We start from the raw sequence: 27,521 nt of genomic DNA on the forward strand, positions 1-27,521 counted from the left end.
CGTTTAACGTCGACGTGAAAGGAATCACTTACGTGTTACAGATCGGAAGCACGTCGATCAGCCGAGGCGCGGTTCCGCCGGGAAATCGAAGGGAAGAACCGCACGTTAGGCTGACGCCGACTGGGAGGATCGTTTCGGGGGACATGGCTTAACTCACGACAAGACAGTGGGAGAGACAGGTGGAGGAGCTACCATCCTCGGGTCTCAGGGATTCCAGGGGAGCGTGGATGGTCGCCGAGATTTCCTACGACGTTGGAAGTAATCACGGAGTGGTGTCGGGTGGTGTGTTCGTGATCAAAAGGGGGGGGGCTCAGTGGCTGTGATCGTGGTGTTGTGTCGAGGGAGATCAGTGTGCCGTCGGTGAGGAAGTGGGTGAGAGGTATATCGAGTTGCGCGTATCTCGGCTACGCGGGTAAGAATTAACGACAGGAGCAAGTGTGGTGAAGAGAAATCAAGGTGAATAAGGTGTACACACGATAACACGAGAGGTGGAAGGCGCGAGGAAGAGGAGAGAGAGAAAGAGAGAGAGAGAGAGAGAGAGCGGGAAGAAGGAAGAGAGAGATACGGCCGGATATATCGCGAATTACGTCGAGCGAGAGTAGAAGCGAGAGAGTGGAGTGATGTGTTCGATGGACGAGGCGCGTCTCGCGGGCGGTGGTCGGGGTAATGATAACGCGTGTAGTCGCGCGCGCTACCACTACTACTACTTGGTATCCAAAGTGAGAAACGGCGGGCAGTCGGTGACCAGGCTGGCGGGCGCCGGGGAAACGTTTCCAAGGGCATGGCGACCACGCCACTAGGCGGTCGCCTCCCTAACGTAAACCGTAAAGGACCATCTCCGTGCATCGGTGGTGGTGGTATTAGTAGTAGTAGTAGTAACAGTAGCAGCGGTGGTAACGTCAGCAACGGCAACACCAGTAACGGTAGCAGCAACAACAACAACAACAACAACGGCTTAAGTAACAACAACGCCAGCGGCGGTCAGTCGAGGAGGCAAGAGAGAGCACTAGTCGGCAGGGAACATCGCGATCATCGTCACCATCACCATCACCATCACCATCATCACCATCATCACCATCACCATCAAGGTCGGGACAAGTCGTCATTGTCATCGTCGTCGTCGTCGTCGTCGTCGTCGTCGTCGTCGTCGTCGTCAGGCCAGCAGCGTGAGTCCAATAAAGCAAGCACAGTGGCTGCTAACGCCGGTGAACTGGATCCGGCCGCGACGAATGCGACCAATAACTTTGAGTACGACGACAACGAATGGGACATTGGCATAGGTGACCTGATAATCGATCTTGATGCGGACATTGAGAAGACGAGGGACGAGAAATTGAGCTCGGGGACAGGCATGGCTTCTACGCCTGCCTCGGCAGCATCGGCACCGAATAACGCGAATCATCATCAGTTACAAAACTCAGCGAGTGGTCTCAACTCCTCCAACTCCTCGTCCTCGTCCGTCCCGTCGACTGGCACGAACGCCGGCAGTCAATCGTCGTCGTCCTCGTCATCGTCGTTGTCGTCGTCCTCCTCATCATCCTCATCGTCATCGTCCTCCTCTTCCTGCGGCGTCAACTCATCGTCCGCGCGCTCCAACAGCCCCGGGAGCGGCGGAGGTAGCACGAACGGTACCGGCAGCGCGAACGGCGCAGGTAACGCCAACGGCACCGTGTCTGTGGTCACCGGTCCCGGTAATAAGCAAGCGTCGGGCGTGAACGTGAGCGGCGTAAACGCCGTCCACGGTAACGCCGGTAATCCCGGCAAGATGGCCGTTGAACACTCGGCCACCGTCGACAAGGGCCTCAAGATGAAGATCAAGCGAACGAAGCCCGGCACGAAGACCAGCGAGGCTAAGCACGAGATCGTCAAGTCGAACGAGATCAACGGCACCGTCTCGTCGCAGGATTCGAACAACGGCACCGCCGCGTCCTCAACGTCCTCGTCCTCGTCCGTCGGCTCGACGTCCGCGTCGGCCGCGGTCGCACAGAACTCACAGAACTCGGAATGCGGCGCGGCCGGCGGCGGTCAGTCGTCGTCGTCGAACAAGTCCAAGCCGAGCCACTCGCCGGCGTCGGCCGGCGGCACCGGTGCCGCGCCATCGTCCACCGCCGGCTCGAAGCGCGGCTCGAGCGGCCATCGGCGCGACAAGGCGCGGGACAAGCACGACAAGCCGCAGAGCAATCACACGCCCCAGCAGACCAAGCCGGAGATGAACGGTACCGCGCGACCCACGCCGCAGGGCCAAAACTCGGCCGGCGGCGCGACGCAGTCTCAGTGCCCAACGCCGGCCGCCACGGCGCCGCAACAGACCCAGGGACCACCGCCCAACTCGAGGACAGGTTTCTCCGTGTCACAGGGCCCCGGGCCACCCGCGACCAGCGCGGCGGCACCCTGTCCGCCGCCGAGTCCGGCGAGCGCCACGGCGGCCGGCGCGGCGGCCAAACCGGAACAGACCAAGGTCGCCGCGGTGCCGGGTCCACCGCTCACGACACCCGCCGAGGAAGCAATGGACACTGCCGCTAGTCCTCCGCCCGCGAAAAAGATTAAGACGGAACCAAAGGTAAGTCCCTTCAAATTGCCAATTAAATTTTTTTCGTCGCACTGTTCAGATTACTTGGAATTAGCAGAAAGCGTTATTCTTACGAGATTTGAGAGAATCTTTTTAAATGTCAATGAAGATGATCATTTTTCCGAACTTCGTAAATTTTAGCATTCAGATAAGATTAAACGAATGAATTTAAAGTAAAAGTTGATTAAAGTTTACTCCAGATTTGTCGACTAATAATATCTCGTTATTTGCTTTCACGCTTGAAGAATTTAATTTATGAGAAACTATTTTCTGTGGATTTATAGAAAACTATTAATGGCTAAATATTTTTAACTTTAAATGTCGCAAGAAATAACATCTTCTGTATTGAATCTGGAATATTTAGACTACACGTTAATATCATTATATCATTCATTTCCCGCTTCGCATTCTCACAAAGTATCCGTCATTAGTACTGCGATTCGAAAACAAACGGACATGTGTGCAATTAATTTTTCTTTCTCTTTTAAGAAAGAAAGAGACAAGTTGAATTAAGCTTCACGGATTTCCTTTTCCCGCACAAAATTACGCGGACAAACATATGTTAGCCGGGACAAACCGAAGGAATTTTTTTTCTCTCCCTTGCGCGACGCATTCCGACCGGATATGTAATGTTGATTTCCGGCAGCTCGTTAGTCGCCACGAGCTCGGGCGAGCCCCTCCTATTATACCGATTGGTATCTTCGTCTCGTCGGCGGCGACGCGTAACGCTCGTACGCACCTAACTCGCTCGCGGCGCGGTGCGGCGAGGCGAGGCGAGATGAGAGTCGACACGGAATCAATTACATAAGTTCATATGCATAGAACGCGAACGAACCGCGACCGGTACGACAGTCCGCGTGATGCGTGGCATGCGCCAATACCTGCGTATACCGTTGCGTGCATCGGAAAAAAGTTTGGCTTGAAAAGGGAGATCGTAGGGAGAAGAAAAAAAAATACTCAGAATGCCGCATTAGAGACTCATGACGTGCATCAAGTAAAATAATAGATAATTAACAAGGTAAATTTATTCAGATAAAAGTGAGTAATTTTAAATTCAAATGAAAGACTGACGTTTCCTGTAGCAACAGTATTTTTTTAAAAACATGATGGATGATTTTTATAAAACGTAAGATATATAAAGCGTATTTTTCCGTTTTAGACAACATATCCAGAAGCGAAATAAAATGGTACTTCAGATCGAATTTGTTTGGAAAATTCCTTTTTTTATTTCATCTATTCGCAAATTGAACAGAAACGCGTTAATGAAAAACTTACGAAGACGATATTTTTTTCTATTTTCATTCAAATGGAAACTCCAAAGAATCGATATCGCATTGACGGTATTTGCCTCCGTTTTATTCCCACGTCAGGGTAAACTATCGCCGTGACACTTGAATAAATAAATCCACGACGAGGAACGTTATTGTAAAATACGAGCTTCGATTTCTGTTGCGAACCTTTGTGCGAGCGCACGCGCGCTCGCTCGCTCGCTCGCATATGTATATCTGAAAATAAACGCGAAGCGAAAAATATCGTTTTAGAGATACGGCGGAGCGCCATAAATAAATCTCGTCTCGCGCGCGCGCGCGCGCTCTTCGCTCGTCCCGATCCGCAGCCATCAAAAGTTGTGCATTATTTTCCCTCGAAGAGATCTCAACGTTATCGTATTTTACGGTTGACCGCGCGGACATGGCGAGCGTCGGACGGCTCTTCTTCTTATTGGGTACCTGTATGTGCGCGACAAATTTTTCCCTCAAGCTGGACCTTATCCGGACTCGACCGCCGCGAACGTTCGCCTCTTAATGCCGTGCATTTTTTATATTCAGTCTTTTTGAAATGTCCGCAAATACAGTCGAGTAGTAAAATTTCATCGTTTCGCTCGAATTCAAGCGGAACTTTTGCCGCACACACGGAATTTTAACCGTAATTTTAATCGGCGAGTTATTAAAAGTTTCGACTCTCTCTCCGTCAAAATACGGTATACACGTTCGCAAAAATCGGTTCCATATTCCGCGTGACGAATATTTCACGAATGTATTATTACATTGTGAAATTGCTGTAGCGCGCGCGCGCACGCAGGACATTGTGTACACGCGCGGAGTCGTGAAATCCCGTCCGCGTTTTCCAACGGGCCTCGGCGTATCTCTCTCGCCTTGGCACACATCGGGGGCCCGTCGTTCGTCGTTGTCGTCGTCGCTCTCGTCATCGTCGTACCGCACGTACATGCTCGTTCGCAACCTTGTTCGCGAGCCATGTAACGCCGGACACGTATTCGCGCGTCAATCAACTCGCGTACGTGTCGCGGATGCGCTCGCGGCTCGCCCCGGCACGGCACGGCTCGGCTCGGCTCGGCTCGGCTCCGCTCGAGCTGGCTGGCAGCACAAAACTTGGGAGGGCACGCGCGTAGGCGCCCGCGGCGGGAAAACCCGGCGACACACGTCACAGTGTTAACTGTTAAACGTTCCAGTTGATTGTAATGACGCTCTTTCGTGCGCTTTGAAGAGCGAAAGAGGGATTCTCGCATAAAGTTGCAAAGAAAGAGCATGCCGCGCGTGGCAAAATACATATATGTAGGTTGCGTACTCGCTAATAGATTGCAGCTTTGAAGTTTGGCTCGTAAATATCAATTTTACAGGGGCGTGGGTGGAATGGGAAGAAATAATTCTGCGCTAAATTGCGAGAGTAAAAAACGTTCGTTTATTATTTTCGCGGCCGTCTTCGGCGCTCATTTCATAGTTAAATGCTAATAAGTTTTTTTTTATACTCTTGTATTGCTGTGTGACTTTTTTATCTATTTACATATGCAAATCACGTGCACTCTGTAGGCTGTAATTTTAAATGCAAATTTTACGTATCGATTTTACCGGACAAATACCGTATAGATTACGATAAATATACTCTTTGTTGGTATAATAGACACTACGTGATGTTTCAATGTTGTAGATCCCTCGCGCGCTCTGAGGGGTATAAAGTTCAACCAAGATAGAAATTGGCACGAACTATTTCTGCTCTTTGTACGATGATTGCAGCGAGTATTTTCACTTGGCGTCTCTCGTCGCTATTCACGGTTCATGGCAGCCGCTTTGTCGAAGCCGTTTTGAAAGTATCACCGACACGTCGATACACAGCCGATTGACTCGCGTCATCTATTATTCGCCGCCCGATTCGGCGAGTGACATCGATACGACTCTGCTCTCCATTGTAATAGCGGCGTCATTATTTTTGCACGCTACGATTTGCCGACGATATTATTAATGATCACCGCGCTGTCCGAGAGAGAGGTAATATTTAACGAACGTATATTCGCGTGCAAACAAACGATATGTAATCTCTGTCCTCGCGGTCTATTGTTTTCCGACCTCATAGTTTTCATAGGTGTTTCCAGATATCGTTTTAAATTGTATTCAATCCTCAATTCTCACTCTCTCTCTCACCGCTATTTATTTTCAACTTTTGCTACACGGTTATTAGATTTCTATTTATTTTTAATCTTAAAGTTTAATGTCGATTATAATTCTCAATTTCAAATTTCCTCCAAAATCCTTCCTTGTTAATGTTAAATCATCGGCCTATTCTCATCTCGTTCTCGGCGAATTTCATAAGTACCGTGAAAGGGATAAATTTCAGATTATTTGAAATTAAGGATCATTGTGTGATTATGACGATCTCATTTAATCTCGCCCCGATGGATTTTAATAATTCGGACGTGTGGTTAATCGAGCCGGTGATGAACGAGTGGATTAACGCGCGGGGGAAGGAGGATCCGCTTGACGTGCCGTTTGATAAATATTTTTGATCGCGCCCCCGTCGACTCGGAATTGACGCTCATCGATGTCGGAGCGGGTGCGGAGGTTGGGCGAAAGCCGAGGGACATGGCATGGTGGCCTGAGCAAAGTGGCATCGTCGACTGCTCTATGCACCGAGGGGAATAATCCGTTATATCCCTCGTATAGAGAGAGAGTTAGGGGTTCTCAAACTCGTTCCGTGTGTGTATATAAGAGCGTTCTATACTATCTCAATAACGTTTAAACGATTGAGATAAAGCTTTTATTCATTCGTATGTAATAATGTAAACTATATGTTTTATAATGATTTATTATATAGGCTAAAATGATTTTATCTAGTAGCAAATTTGATCTTCTGTATTAATTGAGCTACGATATAATAAAGGGGAAATCCACAAATGCTAAATCGAGCTAATAATATCGAATTATCGTCCTTGAATTTATTACAGTTATTGGGTGTGTTTGCAAGAATTTTATTTTGTTCTTTTAAGTAAAAGTCCTTCATAAATTAAACTGCGTCAATATGTATTATTATAATTAATATTAAAATTTAATCTAGAGTTTTCACAAGTGAAGTAATACAAATGTATCGGAGAAAACATTCAAGGAGGATAATTCGATATTATTAGCATTTGTAGATTTTCCCTTTATTATATATCGTGGTTCACAATTAATATAGAAGAGCAAATTTGCTACTAGATAAAATCATTTTAGCCTATATAAATCCTTATTATAAAACTCGTTAAACCAAAAGTTTAAGTTGTTTACTGCAAAAGCGCAGTTAATTAAAAGTTTCATTACCCTCATGTTCATTCGAGATGCTATTAAAAACCGCATTGTCCGACGTTTCCGCTAGTTACATCATGAGAAGTCAGTATATGTCGATAAAAAGGGTCGGATGATTAATCACAAGTTTTAATTGTCATAAACTTTCGGGTCAATCGAATTATCGGTTTTCGCATCGTGTTTCTTTCTCTCTCTCTCTCTCTCTTTCTCTCTATGTTGCAAATGTTTATCCTGCGCCGCATTATTCATCGCCTGCCCCGTGCTCATAAACCGCTTACAAATATCGGACGTATACGAGAGTTTTCCAATTAAATGAACTGAACTCACAAACGTCAGCTACCCCTGGCCCTCCACCTCCTCGCGCGCCCCCTTCAACTCACGTCGTCAGAAAAGCAACAGCGGAATAAACAGATTACATTCTCCCCGGAACACATTTTTGCCCCGAAATTTACTCCGCGATACACACCCATTTCCCGCACGATGTCACCCACCCACGTTCTAACCCTTCTTCCGCGTTGCCGTCCCCACCCTCGCGAGCGTCGCGACGTCGATGCAGGCTGCACAGTGCCATCTTCGTGTCCGCGCTTTCGCCTTTCCTCCTTTTCCACCGTGCGAATTTCCCCCAAGTCACTCCCGCGTTACCTTTCCCACTCTTTTCAAAGGGGTCCTCTCTTTCTCTTTCTTCCTCTCGCGCGCCAACACACACACACAACACACACACACACACACACGTGCGCGCGTACGACTCTCGCAGGGTTGGCTCACCAGGTTGATTCGTTGGTGAACGGTTGAGCAAGGTTTTGTCTGTGTGACGGTCGACGAGCCCCTAGAAGCTCGTCGGCAGGATCTACATCGGTGTTGGTGCACCAGAGCCGGCTCTGGATCTTTCGCCACCCCCGATAAATGACTGGAATCGCATGACTGAAAGTCCCGGTGCTGGAGTGAGTCGTCGCATATATTAAGCTCGGAAACATATGGAAGCAAAATCCACATTCTCCAAGTTTTTTTAATTACTGCGCACCGCTTTTACTTCCGTGCTTTGTTTTTACGTGTATTGAATTTTTTCCTTTTCGTTATTTTCAGATAAAACCATCTAGAAAAATAACATCTAGTATTTTCAAATTGGAAGAATTTAGAAACTTTAGCTAAATGCTGTATATGCGAGTACAAGCTTTTTTCAATTTTAATATAAACTTTGCGAGATGGAAAATATGAATTTTGTTTGGAATTTTCTTGTTTATTTTTCTTCTCTGTGAAGAATATAGTATTATGAATTTAATATTTCTTTAATGCATAAGTCATAAATAATTCTTTAAATTATAAATAGAATTAATCTAAGAATTTGATTCCCTTCAATTATAATTACATTTTTTCATGAAAAATGAAATAAATATTTATGAAAACAGAAAGAAAAGGGGAATTAAGTTTTGCATGTATTGTTAAGGAATGTGGTTAAAAATTATTTTTAATGAAATAAGAATTCCTACTGACATTTGCGCAAAGAAAGATGAAGAAATACGTCTATCATAAGTATTCGCTTTTCGCACGAGCTTCTATGCGTTATTGGAAAAATGTCTTATGATAGAAATAGCATTCTCAAATAAAAATGTTATTTGTTAGTTGTTAGAAAAATACGAGAAACGTATTTTGTATTTTTTTTTTCGTGTATTTTAGACAGTGTTAGTTTAGACAAAGTTTTCGCCAATTTTTTCACACATGTTATCTTCATATCTTTTCAATGAGCTATTTATTCGCAAATATGTGGATCTAAAGTGGATTCCATGGCTTCTAGACCCAGCCCTGGTCGGTAGCGTCGCTACCACCAGTGGTTTGAGTGAAATTGGGGTGGTCGGGTGAGAAAGAGAGAGCGAGAAAGAGACGGAGTGAGGGCTGGTGGCTGCTCCTACGACTGTGTGCCGGTGGGGAAATGTTGCAGGAGCGGTAAAGGGGGGGTGCAAACGGCCTGGGCACGAGGGGAGAGAAGGGCGATGAGGAGGGGGAGAGGGGGCGGTCGACGGGGGAGGAAGGGCGGGGGTGAAATCAATACTCTGCGGTCTCCGCCCCCGGGAGTACACGGATGAATACACGGACAAACACGAGCGCCGACGAGGGTAGCTCGTCGGATTTCGCCCGTGGTGGTGCACCGTTCCGCGTTCCGTTTTCGCCCTTTTCCCTTGCCCCCCTCCCCCCCCGCGCATCTTCAAGCCCTTCCATCCTCCCACTCTCCTTTGCGTGTCGCCCTCCATCCCCCCTCCTCCCTCCCCTCCCGCCTCCGCCAGCAACCCCCTTTCGCCACCGCATGTCGTCGCTGCTTCCCGCTCGTTATAGTTGACTGTCTTACCGAGTCGAGGACGTCGACATGCGAGATGCCGTCGAAAGTGGGATTGGCAGCCGGCCAATCGCGATCATCGGAGACGCCGTTTGCGGTCGTTTGGGGATAAATAACAGGGATGAATTACGGAATCGCTTCGCTGCGCTTTCATTCCCCCTCCCCCTTTTTTCCTCCCTTTTTGCGCAAAAATGATTCTTCAAAAGTGATCCCCCCGGCGCGCGGATTTTTCTGTTTCCCGTTTCCCGGTGTGCGCGCGCGGTAGTATAACAAAAGCGACTAATGCAATGCGATGAAATAACAGAGAATTGTTAACGGAATGCAATCGGGTTGAGGCTTGAAAAACGTCAATTTCGAGTTTTATACACTTTTTTAGATTGCCGTTTGTAATAAAAGATTCCGTGATGATGGACAATTTCCCTTTTCCGAAGCTTTTTCGCTTTGACTTTTTAAAACACTTGTCAAAGACAAAAAGCTGCTGATGTATTTTTGCGGCGATCGTATATTTTCAGTATTTTCGTGCTCTTTTCGTACGCTTTATTTGAGACTAGCATTACAGGCGCGCGCTGTTTAACTTTTTACTTTACTTAACTTTTTACTATAATTTGCAAGATGCGAGTATCAATTTCATGTCTTTTTTTTTTACGCTTACGTCTCCTCTCCGATGAGACGTCTGCAAAATGATAGAGGACTTTTCTGCTCACAAGTCCGTTCTATTTCCAAGCGTTGCGTTAATAATTCTCGGACGTCTTGTATAAAATGTTCGCTGTCGCCGTTCTTTCGCTAATTGTCCGTCACTTTTGGCGTACATTTTCAACAGGAACTTATACATACCCTGAGGATGCCTGCATGTATCGAGCTAAAGGTGTTCCCGTTGAAAATGCATATGTCCAGCTAAAGGTGTCAGTGGTACCTTTATATCCTTTATATTAGAGGTACTGGCGATGCTCCCAACGTATATACAGGTACCACTAACGCTACGAGACAACCAATCGACATCGCGGGAAAGATACAACACTTCGACAGATGCGAGTACCGATGCCATATCTTTTTTAGAAAGGCTAATGAGCCCGATCTCTCCAATCACAATTAAATCCACGGTTACATTTTCATATTTTACTTTACGCAGCATATCCACGGAAATATTATCTGAAATGTATTTTCAAAGGTTACCCGTCGCGTGTAATAGCGTTTTTTTTTTTTAGGTTTCTCATTTGTATTTTACTTGTGATATAATAAGGCAGAACGTTCATTGTTATTACGTTGAAATTTTCGCTCGCTACGTACGGTATTCCCTTGAGGGGCTTCGAGCATATCCGTGAAATTCGAGAACCACGAACGGGATTTTAAAACACAGCTCTTCTCATTGCGGCGAACATTATCTCCACTTAGTGGATAATATTCCTTTTTTTTTAGCGCTGCTACCATCCGCCGCGCGGAGGTGGCTTTAAAATTTACTTCGCGCACGCCGGAAGGAAAGTCCGTCTGATGCCCGTTTCAGAATTACGACGCGGGTTGTAAAGCACGACGGCGGGAGAGAATGAAAGAGAGAGAGAGAGAGAGAGGGAGCGAGAAAGAGAGAAATGCGCTTTCATTCGAACGACGTTCTAAAAAGATCTCTCATAGTCGCGGCGAGCGCCGTTAGCCCTTTTTCTCGGTCATCGCTCTCGTCCCTTTCACGCGACGTCGCTCGCGCGATAATGCAAGCGAAAAACCAGTGCCCTTTGAATCGCCACATCTTTTTGCCAAAGCTGCGATCACAAAATCACATAGACATTTGTATCCGAAACATGTTATTTACCGATACGCAGTGATACGTAACGCGACGCGCTTACGGGTTTTTGCAAAATGTGTCGTTAACAAAAAAGATGAGTTTCCTCGCGTTATACATTATTTATCTATAAATAAATCGTTTTGAGCTTCAATACAATTTTGGTGTAACGAAGGTCTATTTCTTGATTACGAAAAAGCTCTAGCGTTTGTTCTCCTGCTAACTGCTTTTCAGACTGTGCAATTTAAATAATATAAAAACAGATATATGAAAGGGGAAATATTAGTTTTAAAGTAATTAGTTCTAAAAATGAAACTTCTACGAAGAGAGAGAGAGAGAGAGAGAGAGAGAGAGAAAGTAACAAAATGTACTGATTCATATTTTAATAGTTTTCCAAACGATTTTAATACCTCTGACAATTCTCTTTCTTTTTAATATTTTTCTTTATATGTTTAACAATTGATGTCCCTTACTTTTGTAATCAGAAATCTTTCGTTTCATTTAAATTTGAATCCTTGACAAAATGTTAATTTCGATATTATTTCGCGAGGATGCAATCCGCTATTAAACGACGATCAGGAGAGCAGTTAAAGACGGGTGCGGCGCGCGGTATTATTACCCGATGCCTCTATCTACGGCATCGATGTATCGATTCTCGATTTTCGATATACGATATCCCCCGTTCGCAATCGGTTTTATGGCTGGTCGACGCGATTTCGCCCTCGTCGCACCGCAAAGCCGCAACTTCCATCAGCCAGCCCGACGATATCAACGGGCGGACGCGAGTATTCACGTTCGATATTTCGAATACATCTATCTCGCCTGTAACTCCGCTCCGTTTTCGGATGAATTTGTCGACTCCCTTCGACGGCTTCTTTCGATGATATTGACATGATTTCTCGGGAATGCTGCGAGTGGGTGTGTTCCTCGAAACATCGAGATTGAGAATTTACGGAAAAGATTTTTCGAAAAAGTCACGACTGAGAAGTTGCAAATATTATATTATATTTAACATTAACGTTTGATAACTATTATTACATTGAAATAATTGAAGAGGCTCGGTTTAATATAACAATCTCTTGTTGTAGAGAATGTAGAGTGTCTTTCGGAGATGTGAAGAGGAAAATTTTGTTAGCGCTTGCATATATCTACAAATTTTCGAGATAAGAAAGGCAGGTCTGAATTTAGAAAGAATTTTAAACGCACCAGGTAGACATAATTCGTAGCGGAAGCAGAATGCATTGATAATTAGGACATGGGGCAGGTACTTATTCTTGACTGCGCGGACGTAAGCACGCGAAAGAGAATAAGCTTGACGTGTCGAAAAGAGTCCGTAGGTGCCACACCCTCGGGGCAAGGCGCTCGCGTATGCACACCCGAGCGTAGCGGCTCGCACACAAACGTGTTGAGGGGTTGGTCGGGAGGTCGGTACGATGGAGCAAAAGGAAAGAGCGAAGCGAGAGGGAGAAATGAGGGCGAAAGAGAAAGAGTCTCGGAGTGCCATTCCGCTTACAGAGACACACTCGCTCAGGGACAGTTTCGTATATAGGTATCTGCTCGCCAGAAGAGCAGACTTAAAAATCGTGATCTCTTCACATGCTATATTTAGCTTTTAAATTGTTTTATTTCTTGCTAACAAATCAAGTTGTTTTCATGTACCTATTGTGATCATTTTAAAATATATCTGCGTCCTGAAGTTAAAATGCAATATCATTGCAAGTTTCGCACGTCAATCGATATTAATGTTGAGATATGTATAAGGTATCTTATTCGAGAAATAATAGCTCTTACACGTTGTTTATCTGAAACGTGTAAAATCATTGCGGGCGTCTCTTTGCACGACACATCCTGGAGCAGCTGTCTGCCTGATTACCGTCTGAAGCCGCCGCTGCGTTTCATCCCCTTGCTCGTCGTGAGAGACGTACGCAAACAGTCGCAAAGGGATGAGACGTTGCTGGTTATAAGGGGGTAGAGAGTGCGTATTGAGAGTGCGAGATTTCTAGAGAATGAAATCCGCCATGAGAGAGAATGACTGCGAAGCCCGGAGAGTGCTCATTGTGTGCGTGTGTGTGCGTGTGCCGAGGGTGAAGCGAGGGGCTGAAGTACAAGGGACTCGAGGAAACGCGGCGAGGAGTTTTCGAGGGTGTCAAGGGTGTCCGCAGGGAAATCGGCGATTCCCCGCTCTACCGGAGGAGGGGGGGAGGAGGCAAGCGGAATAATACGCGAATTTCTCGAGATGGAGGGTACATGATGAGCGATCGCGGTAATTAAGCGTCCGTTGTAATTAAAACGCCACTTGCTTTCAGCCCCGCTCTTTTTTCGCCCGCGTCGCCCTCCCTGACGTTGGCAGCTGTCTCTTTTCGATTGCGATTCGACGATCTCGTAGGTAAAACGGCGTTTTATCGATGAGACATTCGATGCGATAATTGAATGTACAATTAATCCTTAATTTGATAATATAGATTGTACAATAGAATATAAGCTACCGTCCTAGGTATACTTACGAAGAAAGCGATCATAAAACAAAGTTACATAAATATACATTGGATGATACTTTTTTAACAATTATATATAGATATTGCAAATAAAATTATCTCTGAAATAGGAAAGATATTCTCTATAAATATCTGAAATTATGTTGTTTTAAATCTTTTAATTTTCCAATTTCTAGTAGTAAAATCTAGGCCTTTAATAAAAATATACACGAGCAGTCAGAGATTGCTTCATGTCGCGTTTACAGATCCTAAAAGGCCAAATTATCAGCCTAAAGAAAATAAATGGGAACGTCCTGTCATTCGGTTTGCTGTATGTAGGGGTTTTATTCCAGCTGGAAGCCCAAAAGTGACACTGATTTAAGAACGCTTTCATTCTCCTTTACATCCCCTAATATACATTTCGGCCGTTCCGGATAGGGATTGCGCTTTCGATCGAATCGGAGTGAATCTCGATCCCTTCCTCGATAACTCCGAGGTGCCTATCTCCTGCGCATCGCATAGGAGACGGTAAAGCCGACAAGGTTCAGTCGAGAACAGTAGATTACCATTACAAGGAAAAGGGGAAGGGGCAACCGAGTAGTTCTCTAACATGTCGAGCGCTCTCTCTCTCTCTCTCTCTCTCTCTCTCAGACCTGTTTGAATATTAATCGACTCGTTTGACTTATTTATCAGCCCCTTCGTGCCACGGGCACGAACGATGCTACCGAATCTACGGCATACACGGAGGGTAGGAGAACTCTTTTCGAGGGACATAAAACGACTGTTCCACGACCGCAAGTGAGACAGCCGAGGGTGATGTGTACTGCCTCGCGCACAGGGTGTTTCGAAAACGACGCTCGTCATGCATTATGAACGAGCGTAGGAATAGGGCGGAGGCTGAGATTAATTTTATCGCAACACTAGCACGCCGGATTCGGCGTGCCTTTTACAGCGTCGACCGAGCAAACGTGACACACATTCTTTTTTAGGTGAACGACAGATTAAAATAAATACTGTAATTTTCGTTACTAACGGGAGGCTAAATCGAGTTTTCAACACTGATGCCAGATTGATAATTTGACGCACACGGAAAGAACAATTTTGCTGAATCTAAATCTGAAAATAATTTTTGTTCAATAATCAAAACAATTTTGTGCGAGAGTCAAAATGATTGCTAGAATATCAAAACGTTTTTTATGGCAATGCTTATCAGTTTTAACATTCGAACAAATTATTTTGATGATTGAATGAAAAATTATTTTCAGATCTGTTTTTAGCAAAATTTTTCGACCTTTCAACAAAATCGTTCTTTCCGTGCATCATTGTTAATTGATAAATCAGCTCAATCAGCTTATGCTTATAAGAACACGAGTTAATTTGCGTTAATTAACTTTCGAACATCTCAATGGGTGTTCTCATATAACGATAACGACGTTTTACACGCGTAAACTAGAAAGCTATTCCACGTGCGATTGTATTCATCTCCGTAGTCTCGGGATCGCTCTCTACGACGTACTCCGCGCTCGCGTTCCCCGCGTCTCTCGCGAGATACTTCTTGAGCATCCCGTGACACATGACGTACGACTACGATCGAGTGCGTGTGCGGTCGCGCCTTGGGCTATACGGCGGTATATATACGGCGAACATGACGAATAATTTATCGACACACGGCCTAACCAACCCTTCTCGCGTGTAATACCGCGTGCGCGCCGAGCGGTCGCCGACTAGGTTTTAGGGTCCCGTCATCGCGGTTAAGCTCGTTACACCCGAGCACGCGAGCAGCTTAGTCATGCGTGTCTCTTACGCAAACACGACCGCGCCCGTACGGCTACGCGAAATTACTCATTTGTCGCCTTAATCGCCGCTTTTGTGTCGCGCGTTTCGCAGCCCGAAACATCGAGGGGAGGGGGGACGATCGTTAAATCGGCCGTGTCCACGCGAGGCCTTCCTTAGCGTTCGATACGCGCAGTCACGCGTACATTTCACAATACATTGGACAATTCCTGTTGATTTCCCGTAATAACGTCGCTGCGCTATTTCTCGGCGAGTTTCACGGGAATTAATAGACACACATTTGTCTGGCAATATATTTAATGAAACAGACATTATATATAACGAATAATAAAATGATTACTAAGCTGCGCAATATAATAATATATATAACGCATATAATAATATATGTATAAAGAGAATGTTATTTATAAAATTATTTTTTATTTTTTATATTTTTTAGTAAATTTAGTAATTGTACTTTCTATAAATAAGGACCGTATTTAAATGAAATATTATTAAAACTTCTCTAATCTGGTTAAAAAATTCTTAGATACGGGCGATAATTTAACTTTTATGGGCTACTTAATGACTTATTCACTGACCTTTTGTGAGAAAATTGATACGAGAAACACTCTATTTCGAGCCATTTTGTCCTAGAATTCTCGTGAAATCGGAAAAATGATGGGCGGAAAGAGCGCCGGAGATGTAATGCGGCGAGGAGGAGCATCGGGAACTCTATTTGAGTTATGGTTCTTCCCACGTCGCACAATCGTCGGGAGGCTCGTATTCACGTTCCTTATGTTCCTCCTCTGCCTCACGTCTCTGTGTATCGTACATATGTATCTACCGCCGCGAGCAACAGCACACGAAGCGGTTATCTGTGTAAACCGGGGAGATATGGGTTGGAAGAGATATCCACACACACATACACACACACTGAGTGCAGACGTGTCGCTTCAATTCTGTAGATTGGCGTGGATGATCTGCTTGGCGAATTTTTAGTCGAAATCATTTTCTCGTCAAAAATTTGAGAAAAAACATCGTTGTACATTTTAAGTTTTATTATTGAGGTTTCAATGATTAGACCCTTAATAACAATTCCATTGCCGCGATATTTAAACAACTCGTCATTCTGCACGCTTTGACTTCCATTATCTGTCATCCGTGGGCAATGCGCGATTCTCGGGACATGCCCGCGTACGCGAGCGAATACGAGGCGCTGCGAGTAACGGAATGGAATGCGAATCGCGCCCGGATTTTCATCGCGACTCTCGTTGGCTTTGAAAAATAGAGCTGGAATGTGGGTAATATAAAACGGAGCATCCTAAGCCTGGCCGGAACGCGCTGTTATTAAGTGCAGCGGTACCAAGTCTAACGTTCGAGAGATTAAATTGTTCGTTCGTGATTAATGGTCTCTCTCTCTTTCTCTCTCTCCCTCTCTCCCTCCCCATTTGCTTTCATTAATTTCGCTTTGTCCGCGTTGGAAAGGTCGACTTCCGCGTCGTGACGTCTGCCTTCTTAATTACGCTAACTAACCAACTTGGTTATTAAAAAAAAAAAGGAAGGATTATTTTTATTATCGTCACACAAATACATTTTCATTAGTTTTAATTTACTGAAAAGACGACAGCTATGGCAAAGGAAGGGAAAACTGTGAGAAAACTGTAAGTAAATTACTTTCCTCGGGTATTTTCTCGATAGATGAAACAGAAATACCCTGCTGCGAATTTATATTTATGATATTTATTATGTTACATTATAAGATTGACATTATAACATTATATGTGTGTGTATAAAAATGTAAATATAAAGTAAAAATATAAATATAAAGTAAAGCCAAGGTTTTTCTCAAGCACGATGCTCTCGTCGTTAATTAATTGAAAATTGTACATGCATCTTTAATGATGAAAGTATCAATCATGTAGGTACGCAATAGCTTTCCGGGATGAAAAAACATGATAGTGAAATATGAAGGGGGGCCAATCACAGTGAAACGCGGCGCGCAGTTCTACATGTAACGCAGACTACGTGGATGTGGGTTAATTGCACCGGGAGACAAACGACTTAATTCCTCCCGATTAATTAAGGCCGTCGCGTAATTTCTCCATCCGGTCCATGAGTCAGTATACAAGGCGTACCCCGGGTCCTACAATTTTTCTGGCGACCGACAGAGGATGCTCTTGGTGGAAGATGTGTCTCGAGAGACACGGAGACTGTATTAGCGCGCTCTGAAATTCCAGGAAAATAACAGGAAGCGTGTAAACATCAGTACGTTGACTTTTGACGCAAAGGAGAAATTCAGTTATGGTTCATTGTCACGGCTAATTGTCTCTTCCTGTTTCTTCTTCCAATTTCTAAATTATTCGCCTAGATTGCTATCTCGAGCACATTCTGAGAACGAGCGAACCGTCTTCATTTATCTCCTCGCATCAGATCGCAAATCTGCGAACTGATAGAACGCCGATATCGAAGATTGTATTGCAGTATCTATCTTTAATACAGAGCCAACCGCGTTGTTTTTATTTTTCTCTCTCTCTCTCCTTTATCTCTCAGACACCGCGTTCTCTCTCTCTCTCTCGCGTGTAAATAGGTACTTTATATTTCATCCTGATATATTCTCAGCGAACGAAACTATAGGAGGGCAGGAGAACATAAAGCCTGGACGAGATGAAGCCCGAGGGGGAAAGAAAGGTGCTGATGTCGAGAGTCACGGTCCATTTGCAATATGTCCGATTATCATTTCTTCCCCTTCGCGTCCTCCTGACTTCCAATCCCCGGCACAAACAGGTATCTCTCATACTTTGTCTTGCAATATTCTTAATAAAACTATAACACAGGACGGAGAATAGAATCGGTAGGGGACCCCGAGACCCGAGGGAAGATATTGATGTCGAGAGTCACGGTCCATTTCCAATATGGCCGATTGCCTTTCTCCCCTTCGTGAGCCTCGAACCAACCCCGCTTACATGGATATTTTATATCACCCTGTCTTGTTATATATATTCTTAATAAAACTGCACCGGGAGGGAGCAGAATGTAGCGCCGAGGGCATGAAACCTGACGGGAAGATATCGATGTTATTATACAAGATACTCGTGTTTCAAGCAACGGTTCCATTTCCGGTATTGTCGCGTTTTCTTCTCTTTATGTAAAGACTGCGCCGTCGCAATCGCGCCTTTATAAAATTCTGCCGTCATACAACGTTGTTCTTTTAATAAAACCGCGACAGAGGGAAAAATAGGTGCGAGAGGAGAAAAAGGATAGATTTAATTAAGTCTTTCTATTTAATTAAGTCTTCTCTGCTTTTGTCTAAATTAGAGCGTTGCGCTTCGTCCGTAGCGTAACTTTCTAATTTTTTTCTAAATATATAATATAAATTTAATTAGCGACACAGCGGGTAGTTCGACCGAGCGAAGTCTTGAGCAATATCTTTCTGACATCAGTAGTTAGTTCTTTCCGATTTTTGAAACAACGCACGCGTGACGTTTAATCGTGCGAGAAGTATTTTAGGAGTAATTAGAAATATATCGAGCGAGCATTATATCACCGTGATTGATGCAAAATCGCTCGGACGAACGACTGGCCACTCGAGCGCGAAATACTCGTCGTCGATCGTCAACAGTTACGAGCCGGTCGGCGGATATAAATATCGATAAAGCATCCATAAGAGGCTCGCGATAACGAGCGATAATGAGTGTTCGCTCTTTCGCGCGCGCGGCGATAACACACGCTGCACGAATTTATTCTCGCTCCCTAACGGGGCCATCGCCACGTCCCTCCGCGATAGGAGCATCGATGCCACTTACGAGTCGATTGGTTAGCATTAACCGTGATTAACCCCCGCGGCTCCAATAGGAACCTCAAAGTGTACGTGTTACACGCACCGCATGGGGCTTCACGCCGGGTTTTTCCTCTTACACGCGACTTTCAGAAGCCGCGCGACCATAAATCATCGTGGTGACCTGAATTCCGAAAAACGTATCTACAAGTCAGCAGGATAAATATGTATCGGTTTTTGCTAATCTAGTTTTGATAACTGGCGCTTCGACACACTTTTCCCGTACGGAGAACGACTCCATTCTCCGGGAAAATGGATGAATTTTCCTTCTCCGGACGTGAAACTGGGATCACGAATTAGAAATAGCGGAGATTCGCTAATCAGAGACGGTTAATTCGATATATCGGGAAGAAAATTATGCGAAATCGTGATAATATTCCGAAAATTCGCGAATAAACGTGGCAAAGAAAACGGTCGTATGGCTTTTGATACAATGAATTACCGGAATAATTCCGGATGGAGGTGGGACGGCTCGTTTCGTTTCCCGGAGTATTTTACGCGCCGCCGCGAGCGTTTCGGAGAAATGGTATTTCGGAACGACGCGATTTCGAGATAACGTATTTTCGGCGGCTGCTCCACTTAGCGTTCGCGCGGATTTCGGGACTCTCGCGCATCCCGCGCGCCGCGCGCTTTGCTCTCGTCGACCGGATGTAACGTGCCCCGGAGTAGACACACACGTACGGCAGCGGCGCCCGGGGAGCTGTCGTCGTGTGCGCGACCCGCTTCGCTTTAACAGCTGCTCGTATTTCACAGCCGCCGCCGCTGACACCTGAAATACCAGAACGTATTTGCCTTCTAATTATTAGTTGTACTCCTGAGTTATGACGACGCTGATAAGCCGCGAGAAGACGTCGCTCAGAGGCGCGTTCGAGCGTGACGTATTTTCTCGACGGCGCAGATTGCCTTGGTGTTCGCTGAATTGTTTCCACCTTCTCATTCTAGCATCTCCAACAACCAGTTATGAAATTTTGATTTTTCTTTTATTACTTAGAATCTTCTTTTTATTTATTTATTGTGCAATGTTTAAGGGATGGATATCTCCCTGAATTGAAAACTCTTAAATATACTTAAAGAACTTTTTCGCGATGATAAGTTGATGAAGAGCAACATGATTGACGTCTATTATAAAGAGGTGTATTTTAGATTAAAAAAACATGTTGCGAACAGATATCTTCGAACTTATATTTATAAGAGATTATGAGGAGATTAGATGTTCGAACGCATTGATATTTTTTCTTATCGGCACTATCTTGCAGCTGTCAATATCTACTTAATATCGAAAGCAAAATATCGATATCAGAGATATCTCGGTGTAAAAGGTAAAGTAAAGATACTGGCACTCTTTCTGTGAAATTCAAGCTCTTTCCTAACACGTTACGTGCCGTATTATTTACATTGATACATTTAAAGAGAGGTAGAAAAGTAAATTCTACCGTTTTCTTTGAAGAATAAAAGTCAATTCGGAATTTTGATAACAAATTGAATTTGATAAACTGTAAATTCACGTGACATTTTTGTTAACAGACGCTCTCGGAGCGGATAAAAAAAACTCAAGTCTCGTCGGAAGTCCTGACGCGTTTCCGATTGAAACTGCAACAGGATTAATCAATATCGGCTCGCGAGATATTCGCATTCCTCGTCGGCTCTTCTCGCCGCTCGCGCGAAAGTCTTCGCGATTCCGCGCGGAGAGCCGCGCGATGGCACGACGCGCGGCGGCGCGGGACACGGCGCGTGTTTATTTGCGCGCGTACGCGCAAATATTATCTAACCGCGGCCGGGGTCGGCTTACGAAACTAAGCCGAGCGCCAACAGAGTCTATAATGCACACGGCTGAGCAGAGCAGAGAGCCGGGGCCAGCTCTCCCTCCCTCCCTCCCCACGGTCTGTGCCGCTGACAGATGGCGCGGGAAAGCCTCCCGCGCGAGAATCAATATTCCTGCGGTATAAATTCCCGGCCCGTATATATACTAACCCGTAACTGCTCGCCCGCCTGTGTGCGGCGAGCAGCGCGCACAAGCCGTCCGCACAATCTCCGCCGCGCGCGTACCTACGTTCGCTTCTGCGGTAAAGGATTAAATCCGCGGCCCCTCCCCCCCCCTCCTCTCTTCGGTCCCTTTTTCCCTCCCCTTCTCGTCCCACGCCATCGACCTCGTAATAGTGATTTTGTAACCGCTCCTTCTCGCCGCGAAAAGTACGCGCGAATTAACCTCCGTGGCCCCGGGGGCTGGAACCCTACATTACGTTACGTTACATTACACTCTGGTACCGCGCTATTACCGTACCGTACGCGAATGTTATACCGCTTGTATTATATGAGAAGCGGATAACTAATATGCAGTCCCGCGGTGTCCGAGCTTTGAGAGCGTGATACCTCTCGGTGGATCTGTGTCTTCGCGGAAATTCGCGCACGCGCATTAATAATTAAAACCGTAATAAACATCAAGAGTTTTCCTCAGTAATTTGAGTTTTTGCTGAAAAAATCGATCGCTGAAAACATTTGTATAAATATTTCTCGTTAAGAAATCACTTTGTTTCGAATTTTCGTTGCGTGTTTTTAAAAGCGTGGCAATATGAGCGAACACATTTCGTTAATTCATCGATAGCTTATCGAATTGGGATTACGAGGTTCAAGCCTAGGTGGCCTGAAAAAAATTTAAATCACGTGAAAACGACGCGATTATTCGCGCTGTTCCGTTTTACAGTAGGGCTTCAAATGCGTTACGACCGAGATACCGGCTTACGATATAGCCGATTAGAAAACCGGATCGCGCACGATTTTGGAATCGTATTTCTGTATTAAATGCAAATAAATAATTCTAAAATGTAAAATAGCGTTAACCGGAGAATGAGCCATGCGGAAGTGGTAATTATTGTTGCGCAATGTTAATCGTCCATTCGTCGATAGCACGAAGCGTTTCGAAATAGTCGCGCTTTGTGCAATGAATGTCCAATAATTAACGTAATATTTTTATTGTTTTTACCATATTGCACGGAAAGCCAAGTTCGCGTCACGTTTGTGTACTGAACCTTAAAGTACTGATTAAGCGGCTCGGAATAGTTTGCGAAAAATCGTTTTACCATTTTCGATCATTTTTAATTAAAAAGAAAAAAAAAATTTTCGTCGACTCATTTTTACGGGAAGTTTTATTTTTGAATATTCAATGCAATTTTGAAAGTTGTTCAGCACCCCGCGAAAAATTCGACAGAGGGAATCGCGCGGGTGATTTTTGGACGTTAAATATTTTCCAACGTTTCCCGTTCTCGAGGTCGACGAGAAAGTAAACGACTGGGAGACTTTTTGAAGGCGTGCCGAAGTGCCAGAACAGTTTCAACGATAATCACCACTCTCTGCCGGCACTTTTCATTGTACCTACCCACCGCGTCGTCTCTTCGCGCCGCTTTGGGAGTTTAAGTACGTTGATGTGGAAGTATCGGAGCTCGCGCTCTTTCTCTCTTTCTCTTTCTCTTGCTTGCTCGCTCCTTCTCTCCTCGCTACCCACTCTCCTCTTCTCGCTCCGAATCGTCGGAAACTTTGTTCGCCTCGTACCCTCGTCACGAAAGTTAACCGTTCAACCCCCGGAGCAACCCCTGCTGCTTCCCCAACTGCCCTCTCCCTCCGGTGTGCTCGTTCCTCACCCCGTATGTATTAGGTTGTTACGGAAGTTCCGGCTGGTTTTTGTGCAGTAACAATCGCATCTGCGGATCCGACGGCTGCTGAACTCGGGGAATAGTCTCGAGATAAATCTGACAATGCGACGAACCGTCATTTCGGGATCCAAAGCTTCAGAATGCTACAATTACGGGGCAGTTTTGATAGATCAATTTTTTTTTATCAAAAGAATTTGTCGAAAGATACATAGATTTTTTTCTCTCTCGTCTATTTTTTCGCTTGTATGGATATTCGGAAAAAAAATATTAAAAAAAGAAAAACCAATAATAGATAATAGATCATCAATAGCATAACAGATCATGTTTGAATAAAAATTTTACGATGCTTGCATATTTTAAAAAGAAAGAAATATTAATATTTTGACTAAAGATTTATGAATGTTTTAACCAATTTCAATTATTATTATTGAGTGATGATTAGCTAATAAACTTTTTTCAATTAATTAATAAATAAAACAAGCAATAAGGCGTGTAAAATTCATAATTAAAGACATAAATATGATGTTTGTATGTACGAGAGTTGTCGAAAGCTAAATTATGATTACCTGTTCCATTATCTGTATTACAAAGAGTTAATAGTAAAATAAATAGACTACATAATATTAGATTACTTTATCGTGGCCATTAATAATTGAACTCGATAGTCGATAATTCGTGTGGTACTATAAATGCGGCGTAGTTCCATCATTCGCTTTGCCTCTTCAATTATGCCTTTATACTCTTTTTCCCAAGCACCCTGAAATTATTCCCAGATCGATCGACGTTATATCACAGCGTTTGTGTCGCTATTAGAATATCTACATCTAGTACGTTGGCCGAAGAAGTAGACCGAATAAATAGCCGATCGCGAACGCAATCGCATTACATACTGAATAACTTTTACCGATATCCCTTTCGCACACGTCGAATTCGCAGCCGCTTCTGAGCAGCTTCGCGGCTGCGAGAGATCTGGCGAGATAATAGAATTTTCCCGAATTTCCCGAAAGAGCGCGGCCGCGGCATCCCGGAATTTCCAATTCCGAGCGACACAGTTATGCTATCGACCCGGCATCGCGCGGCATTGTGCCATTAGAATATCTACATCTAGTTTGTTCGCAAAGTAGTAGAACCCGCCGCGCGATACTATCGCGGCATTATACCGCTATTAATTCTAACAGCATACAGAATGTATGGTAATCGGCTTTGGTATAGACCAAAGAAATATTGATTCCTCGTCACTGTAATAAGAACGTATGTACTACCAGTTTTAAACGATAAATAGTTAAAACAGGGCAAAATATAGCTCTGTGATTAACGTCTGACTAATGCCTCCATTATTTATCGAGTAATGCACCGTACGTTCGATACGTTCTGGAGTTAATTATGACAGATCGTCGCGTACCCTGGAATTTGTGGATTAATTTTAAACATTACGTTCCGTAATAAAATGTCTGTACGCGGATAATGAGTTGCTTTTTCGGAGAGAAGGTTATTTTGAACAAATCGACTTATTCTAACAACAAATCATACATCTTAATTTCACAATATCGCAGAATGTGTACTTACGAGAAACTAAATATTATTTTCCAGATAAAGTTTTCAGTTTTCTCTTCTCTCTCTTTGTTATTTCATACGTCCATTTTTCACTTCTTTATTTCAGTATGTTTTAATAACTATGTAGAAATATATTCTTTCTATTTTCTAAATTACGAGACACGTTTTATTAAAATAAATTTCATTGCAGCTCGATATTTCGATATGTAGTCTCTTATGCGGTTTTCTATCTTGCAATTAGCGAGCTCTGTCTCTCTATATCCGCATCTGGTTTATTCGCGTAGTAAGTGGAACGCGCATGATCGCCTTGGGTGGTTTCAGTATCATTTCTCCAACGTTCATTCACAGGCAGCGGGGTCGTTTATCAGCTGGCTAATTAATCGATACGATAGCCTGAAAAATTTACACTCCGCGTGTTATATTCGCTTTATCGTCCGCATAAACCATTCGCGATGACAGGGACGGGTGTTGTATCTCGATTCTTTATTGGTGATTTTACTCTTTCGTACTTTCTATTAGTTCCTTTATTTATAATTTACAGTCTATGTTGTAACAATATAATATACAACATACGATATGTATTCATTTCGTTCGTAATAGCAAATGTCATTGCAAATGTCAACTTAATCCACCTAAAAATCTCCCGTGAAAAAAATTCGTACGTTAAAATCTCGCAAAAATTTTTGTAATATCTACAATCGAGTTAAAAAATTCGTGGAAACGTCTACGTTGTGATGCATAATGTGCGACATATTATATCTCATTTCGCTTATAATAGCACATGTGATTGCAGATGTCAGCTTGAGCCATCTAAAAAGTTCCCGTTAAAAAAACTTGTACGTTAAAATAACACAAAAATTTTTTAAATATCTGCAATTGAGTTAAAAAATTCATGAAACGTCTAAATCGTTGTGACGTATAATATGCGACATGCTATATCTGCCCATTTCGCTTATAATAGCATATGTGATTGCAGATGTCAACTTGAGCCATCAAAAAATCTCCCGTTAAAAACATTTGTACGATGTACGTTAAAATCTCGCGAAAATTTTTGTGATTTCACAGTCAAATGAAAAAGTTGATATCTTTTTTTTTTTCACGGGGCTTACGATACCTAAAAGCATTAATCGGTCAGCGAAACAATTCGTATTTCGATCGTATCTGCGAAAGAGAGAGAAAGAGAGAGCTGTTAAAACGCCACGACGTTGACATTTTCAGGACATTTATATCGCCGCTTTACGATGCGCGCGCGTATAACTCGCGGCGCGGCCCCGGCGCTCCTTTTATCGCGTTTATTGTTTAGTTTCATTATCGGCCGATACGGACTCGCTTAATTGCGGAAAAATTGCCGCCGCGTATCGCGGCTTTACGAGTACAACCCCGGCCGCCTGCAAAGATCGTCGTTATAAAGTCGCCCAGGCGTTAACGATCAAGCGGCAATTTATTGCTTAACGCCGGCGAGATAACGCAAATAGAGACACGCTCGAGCGTGACGAGTGAGCTAACCGGATAATTAGAGTATCGATACTCGGGAATTCAGGCTGCGAGTCGGACGAGTCGTCGGCCGACTTTTACAAGCGCTCGCCTTGGCTTTTCCAGACGAACGGCGATACTAAACGGTCGGTTAATGGCCACGGCTACTCCAATTTACAGTCGGCTATCGACACTGTAATATTCTAATAATTTAATTTATTACTCGCAAAACAACGCAGGATCTCGATATTACTTAGATTAGAATGTTTGGAAACGCGTTAGATATATGATTAATAGGAACGCCTTTCTGCCTGTAGTTTCTAATAGTTTATACGAATATAATTTATCTTTACGTATAGTTCACATAAAATGGACTTGATTCTTTTATTACCGCACGATGACGTTGTTGAATTTCTAAAACATTTTTACTTTTACTGTCCGCGTTTATACGGAATACTTTTTTTGCGAATACGATATTTGGGTTAACATTATAAAATAACTTTTCGGTAGAAATTGCGCGCTGCAATGTATCGAGAAGCTTTTTCATCGCTATCGCACGTATCTATACGAGGCTAATTAGTCAACTTTTTCCAACGGCAAAAGTTACGTCGCACACCTGCAGTGATTTAATGAGTTTGGACATTCGGTCCGTGCCTTCGAAATTCATTTTACGAGCGCCACTGCATCTTGCGGCCGGAGCCGCTTGCTTTTTATTAATCTTCCACATTTCTTAGTTGTATATTTTACATTACGGCGACTGCGCACTCCATAATCTTATTAATATAAAATTCAATCCGTTTGTATCTCCGTTTGTGCAGTTTAATATTGCATGGATGAATAATCTTCAAAAGAAATAATTTTTTTCTATTTTTTTATTTCTTTATATATCTAAAAACTTGGAAAAAACATAAATGGATTATGTGTATCTCATATAACATGTGATAAAATGAGGAAAGTTTCAAAGTTTGACAAATATTAAAATTTACATCGTTAAAATAACCTATAACGTGAAATATCATTCTTCATCACTAAAAATTCTTTTGCTGTCTCATTTCCCTGCGGCGAGTTAGAGAATTTCTCTCAGTTTCTCTCGTTTTTCTTCGCCACGAAAAATTTCTCTTAATTTCTAAGTTTTCTTCTGAAACATTTTTATAAGGGTACGATGAATATATTCCACATTCTCAGATACTTCAAGGCAAACTATGATAGACGAGAGCAACTGAAAGAGTCACGAGATCCACTAGAGATTCCCGGGACTTAATGATTTTATGCGGAAGAACGCGGGAGTTAGCGTAATTTAAAACGGAAGTTGGGGCAACTTCGCGAGAGGGATGTATAACTAAGATTTGAGTCTCGGGTTACTGATAGTGTTATTGAGAAAAGTTCGATAATTTTCTTTCCAAACAAAGTCTATCCTTTCTGGCAATATTTTAGGCAACTTTCTCGATTCTATCTATCTCCTCATCGTGCAACTTTCGCACGAATTCTCGCTAAATCGCCCTTCGATACTACAGACATTATT

The 27,521-nt window shown here is 43.8% G+C and overlaps 1 protein-coding gene across 1 annotated transcript in view; it reads left to right on the forward strand.

Moving 5' to 3' along the window:
• Nucleotides 1–781: 781 nt before the first annotated feature.
• Nucleotides 782–27,521, forward strand: part of LOC105450744 (zinc finger protein 608) — a 66,352-nt gene continuing 39,612 nt past the window's right edge. The window contains exons 1-2 of the mRNA XM_011690731.1: nt 782–1,088; nt 1,158–2,560. Coding sequence (XP_011689033.1) covers nt 782–1,088; nt 1,158–2,560 — 1,710 coding nt within the window. The remainder of the gene's footprint in view (nt 1,089–1,157; nt 2,561–27,521) is intronic.

Source organism: Wasmannia auropunctata, unplaced genomic scaffold (genome assembly GCF_000956235.1).
Source record: "Wasmannia auropunctata unplaced genomic scaffold, wasmannia.A_1.0 LD336057.1, whole genome shotgun sequence".
NCBI classification, from domain to species: Eukaryota; Metazoa; Arthropoda; class Insecta; order Hymenoptera; family Formicidae; genus Wasmannia; species Wasmannia auropunctata.